The sequence below is a fragment of the Oncorhynchus mykiss genome, chromosome 16, assembly GCF_013265735.2.
Source record: "Oncorhynchus mykiss isolate Arlee chromosome 16, USDA_OmykA_1.1, whole genome shotgun sequence".
Classification (NCBI taxonomy): Eukaryota; Metazoa; Chordata; class Actinopteri; order Salmoniformes; family Salmonidae; genus Oncorhynchus; species Oncorhynchus mykiss.
The window spans coordinates 40,209,717-40,215,273 of NC_048580.1; the positions used below are offsets into that span (position 1 = coordinate 40,209,717).

At 43.4% G+C, this 5,557-nt stretch overlaps 1 protein-coding gene across 1 annotated transcript; it reads right to left on the minus strand.

The window, feature by feature from the left end:
- Positions 1 to 265: 265 nt before the first annotated feature.
- On the minus strand, positions 266 to 3,698 carry neurod4 (neuronal differentiation 4). The gene is made up of 2 exons (XM_021565854.2): positions 3,494 to 3,698; positions 266 to 2,267 (listed from the first exon to the last, which is right to left on the minus strand). Exon 2 carries the CDS (start codon positions 2,259 to 2,261, stop codon positions 1,158 to 1,160), a length of 1,104 nt encoding a protein of 367 aa, XP_021421529.1. The 5' UTR covers positions 2,262 to 2,267; positions 3,494 to 3,698; the 3' UTR covers positions 266 to 1,157.
- Positions 3,699 to 5,557: the final 1,859 nt, after the last annotated feature.

Sequence of the window (5,557 nt, forward strand, 5' to 3'; positions counted from 1 at the left end):
GCCATGTATTCCTATGTGTATGTATTATTATGGGATTGTTAAGAAAACAGAGGCAGAGACATTGACATATTCTGTCCTAATATGGGACCTTATGAGTGTTTTTAAAAGTACAATGGTAATATAACTACCCACATCTAATGGCACTATGGAGTAAACTAATGTGCTGCTCAAAATGATATGTTCTATCTGGTTGCCTATATCTGATATATCCACATTTCATATGAGTGAAAAGACAACAAACCATGGCAACGTGTTGCTTCAGAAATAGTATATAATATAAGAATATTTATTCAATTAAGTGCGAAACAGCTAAATATTTACAAAAACAGTAGTGATGGACACCATAAGAGACAAAATCCTGAAACGTACTTCGAAAAAAATCATAATTTAAATCCTTCATTAGTAAAGTCGCCGGTGACCGACAAGCTATATGTCAAGAAGACAGTAAAACAAAAACAGTGCTGAGAAAATTGCAAAAAGGATAATAGTTGTCAAAATAAATATTAAATACGGATATAAATTAAATGCATTTCTGTTCATATGGCTAAAATGATGCTGGCTACAGTATGGGCCTCAGTGCAGAAGTTGAAGTAACTGAGTGTAAGAGCAACATTTTCTGACACATTTTCTCTCCATCCTCAAGCACACAAGAGAGGACTTTCTTTCAGCCCAAGTACTCTTGTATTTTAGTAAAAAAAATGGATGGGTGTCTCTGAGACAGTGTGCGGTGCTTATACCTGGATATCTGATTTGGTAAACAAATACATATAATAGGTAATTGGTAAACAAGCTACATATAATAGGAACTGAGGGAAGACTTATTACACAGACAGAAACAAATTATGACAAAACAAATAATGTCAACACAAATAATAATCAACAACGACAATAAATTAGTAATACAATGAAGGGTGCATCTTTGTCTCTTCAGTAGTTCATTATGACCAGGTAGGTTGAGTTTAGTTGAGTCTCTCTCTCGGAGCATTCCATGCTCTCCCAGAGTAGGACACTAGACAGCGTAAATGTCATATCATTGTCTCTCTACACAATCATTCACAGAGTCACGGGCCTATGTATGTGCAGAAAGGTTGGAGGACCAGAGGCAGGGCTGTGTATGGATCTCTCCCCTGCCTGGCCAACCAACTTCACTTTCCTCTTCACTCGCTGTAGATGGTGCCCATCTGTGAGGCGACCATGTGTGGTGGAGGGAAGGATTCAAAGGCCTGGATGTCTAGGGGCAGTTCGTAGCGCGAGGCCTGGAAGAGGTGGCCCTGAGGCCCTGGCAGCCCGGCCAGGGAGGAGGGGGGGTAGTGGGGTAGGGACGAGAGGTAATGGGAAGGGTGGGAGGGGTAGTTCCTCTCAGCCTCGTGGGGGGAAGGTTCCTGCTTCAGGGCAAAGTTGCCACTGATGCTGAGGGGGGGCGTGAGGGGCCCGTCGTAAGGGGGGGTGCCATTGCTACTACACTCATTAGGGGAAGGGTGCTGTTCGTAGGGCCCTCCCTCGAAGCTCTTCATATGGAGGAGGTGGGAGGCCTCCAGGGACCCGTAGGGGGGGCTAGGCAGGCCCGGAGAGGGGTAGTGACCACTCAGGGGGTGATGGCCACCAGGTTGCCCTGCTACACCACTACCAACTCCTGGAGCTCCTCCAAAGGGCTTGTCATCCAGCTTGTTGATCAGTTTGGGGGCAGAAGCCCCCAGCTGGAGACACCCAGCCACAAGGTTGCTAGTGGGTTGGGACAGGCCTTTACACAACATCTCTGTGAAGCCGTGGCTCTCTGGGGACTGACCGCTCTCCAGCACCTCAGACAGGGCCCAGATGTAGTTGCGGGCCAGCCGCAGGGTCTCGATCTTGGACAGTTTCTGGGTCTTGGAGGCGCAGGGCATGACCTTACGTAACACATCTAACGCGTCGTTCAACCCGTGCATGCGGGACCGCTCGCGGGCGTTGGCCTTGGTGCGTCTCGCCTTGAACCTCTCCTGTCTGCCTCTGGCCATCTTCTTCTTCTTGGGCCCCCTCCGTTTGGGCGCCTCGTTCTCTCCGTCCATTCCAGTCTCCTCATCATCATCATTATAATTGTCTTCCTCCTCCTGATCCTCCATGTCTTCGCTGCCCCGGCCTCCTGGGCCCAGGCCGTAGCGGCCCCCCATCTCTGGACCTCTCTCTCCATCTTGGGAGCTCAGGTCCTCATCTAGCCAGGCCAGAGAACTGACCAGCTCAGACACATCTCCTTCTCCAGGCTTACCAAATCGTTTGGTCATCATTGTGATCTGAGGAAAACAAAAACACATTCGGTCAAGCTCATGAATCAGCTGTTTTATTTGTCATCATTGTTTGGAATTGGAATTGGTTGACCTATCTCTAACTTAATTCCCAACTGGTTGCCTATACATACATACATGAGAGAGTATAATTTCAGCACTGTTATGTGGAAAGCACACAATAGCAGGGACAGTTCCGTTTCCATTCCAACAGAATGGATGAACATTTTAGCAGATACAGAACATCTCTCATCTCTCAACTCATTCAAAGGGAAAAGAGCACTATCTATGCAAAATCATTTCTGTCCTTTGTAGGATGATCTAATGTGAGACACTTTGGGGATAAACTCTGTGGTTCCCTGCTGTTTATGCCGTGGTGGTTTTGGAGATGCCGTCAATCTGGGACATGCGGGATTTAACCTGGATATAAAACCCTCAGATTAAATTCAGGGTAGTCTACAGAGCCAAGTCAACAAACACTGTAACAACCGGACCAAATATCTCCTGCATCAACAGTTACATTTGATTTGCTGATTGGAATGAGTACCGTTATAAATCCAATCTTGCGTGGAATGATCGAAAATGCCACTGTAGATTGGTATCTGAGTCCAAAGGATAAACAAATGTTCAATGGGGACTCGGGTGAACTTTCCTAAACACACCAACAACCAAATAAATCTCTGCCTAAGGACACACGATTGTTCTACAACTAAGTCGTCCTAGTTAGTGATCGTGAAGTCGTGCATATAAGTAGTACAGTTTACTATAGGCCTAAAAATCATGAATAACAACAATGTATTACGCACGGACTCAACTCTGTCGAGACTGAATGATTAACAAACAATCATAACTGTATTTGACACTGACAATTGTATTGAATATGGTACAATACAAACCCTGACATTTACATCTATAACAGTCTATTTCAGGTTAATAAATAAATATAGTGGTATCTCACTTTCTTGTTGATATGATACGATAATGCATTATAGTTGTTTGGTGGCATTGGCATAAAGCCTATTATAAAGAATGCATCTTCATCAACTACCTTTCCTGTTATAGAGAATAGTAAAAACATCGAATATTAAGGCAGTTTACAGTTGTTGGTTTCTGTTGACACGCATTGCATTAATATGCATAAGCCTATGGGTTGATCTAGTGTGGCGAATACTACATGATCTGGAATAGAATCACATGGAATGCAAATATTTGATTGACATAAAATCAAAACGCACCTGTTTATGTCCACAACTCGCTCTTCCAAACTTGTCAGACGTCCGGCTAACTTCAAAAGTCCCAGTACCAAGCAAAATGACTTTATAGCCAATCCTCAACAGATGCCGTTTTGCTCTGTAGCAGTCCTTTCCAAGTTCCTTTTCGTTCCCTCAGTAATACAATCAGTGCGCGATGGGACTTTCATCTCCGACTGGCATGAATATGTCTGAGTTTAGCCTTTAGGAGGTGGACTGGCCCCTCCCACGAGCGCCCCACCCATAACATTCAGCTTTTCCAAAGGCGTGTGGCGGGCTCGTGGCCAAAGTGTTCTGTCCAAACAACCGCACATGCGTCACCAATCTTTGTGTGTGTGTGTGTGTGTATGTGTGCGCGCGCGTGCTTGAGTGCGTGCGTGCGTGTGTGTGTGAGAGAGAGAGAGAGAGAGAGAGAGATTTTTTCGCAAATGTCCACAATTCCATAATTATTTCATACAATATTATGTGTCCAAAATTGTCCATAACTACCTATGTCATTTTAAATAGGCAACTATGAGATGTATTTAGCAATTCCATTTCTTGTAAAAAAGCGAATTTTGTGCTCGCTTAAGCTCCAAATGTGAGAGGCCTATGTATATATGTTTCCTTAACAATTTGTGATGTTCATCATGCACAATACTTAGAATATTAATTTTCGTTAATGCTTGGATGATCGTGGATTGAAATCATACACATGATTAACAATGCGCGCGGTTTGATATTTTAATTACGCACATTCTGAAGAAGCGACGCTCCTTCATCGCGTTATGCGTAAGTGATTTTGACAGCTTGGTGTGGTAAGACCAGGTGTATGCGTTGTTCACCCGTCCATTAATTTGCTTCTTCCGCTTATTAGCCATATACCCGACTCCCCGGTCTCTGCACCCAAGATCAGTTGAATGAGTTAAGCAGCAAATACGTTAAATCTGATTTAAACAGTTGGTGCCCCGGAATTCTATGAGAATATACAGTATCTATTTTTTAAATTATATTTGGGTTGGAATTGCATCCCCATCATATTAAAATAAAAGTTGTAAATCAAAAACAAAGTAGATTTGATATACAACTCAAGACTAAATCACATGTGACTCAAAATAATCGTATTCGTTTGCGAAATACAAATCATTTCCAAGTTTAATTGGGGATAGTTTGAGATGGAGTAAAATTGTGTTTCAGAGTTCATTGTTTCAACTGGTAGCTTAAAGGGTCTTTTAGGTTTAATATAACTTGTTATTAAAAGCACTTTAAACACTTAAACTGTTTGCACACAATATTCCATTATTACTACCCCTCCCTAACCTGGCTGACGCTACCATGACACAGCGCAGGGAAAGCTGGGACACACTGGTCTGGAATGGAGGCTGTTTGATAATGAAATATTCGCTCTGAAATTGTGTGACAGGTTTGATTGGATATCTCAAATGTTAGTTTTTTAAATCTGGGGTTTAGACCTCACATTGTTTGGATTTGAAAATCCAACCGTTGTAATGGAAGAGGGTGGCACTGGGGGCCTGTGTGTGGCTGTGCATGTGGGTATTTGAGTGAGAAAGACACAGAGGAGAGCCAAACAACTTTGCAGGTAAAGCCCAGTCCCCTTCCTTATTGAGGCATTGTGCCAACAACATCAAATAATCATTACAGACTCTGAAGTCAGGAAGAGAGTTAGGTGTTAGACAAACTAACATTTCACATAATTTAGTCCCGTTCCTTACCCTTTTCCAATTTCACAACAAATGCCAAGGCATAACAAACACAACATATGTGATGTCCCAGTGCATGGTGCAGGGTGAGCCACGACACAGTCGGGGCTCTATTGTGGTCAGATGCTATTGACAGCCGTGGCTTGCGGCGCACGTGCCCCCGCATTGATCCTATTGTATACACGAGGCACATCTGTGCTTGCAAACTGTGCTCTTGGGCTTTCTTACACTCTCTGTCTCATCGGAAAACCTACATCGGCCTGCACCTCAGTTACATTTCCTGTTGGTCTTTAGCGCATAGATATAAATATAACATGTTGCATCATCATTGAGTAGAATTTGCATTTTA

Coding starts and splice junctions, on each gene's coding strand:
- neurod4 (XM_021565854.2), bottom strand. CDS start 2,261: ATGATGACCAAACGATTTGGTAAGCCTGGAGAAGGAGATGTGTCTGAG.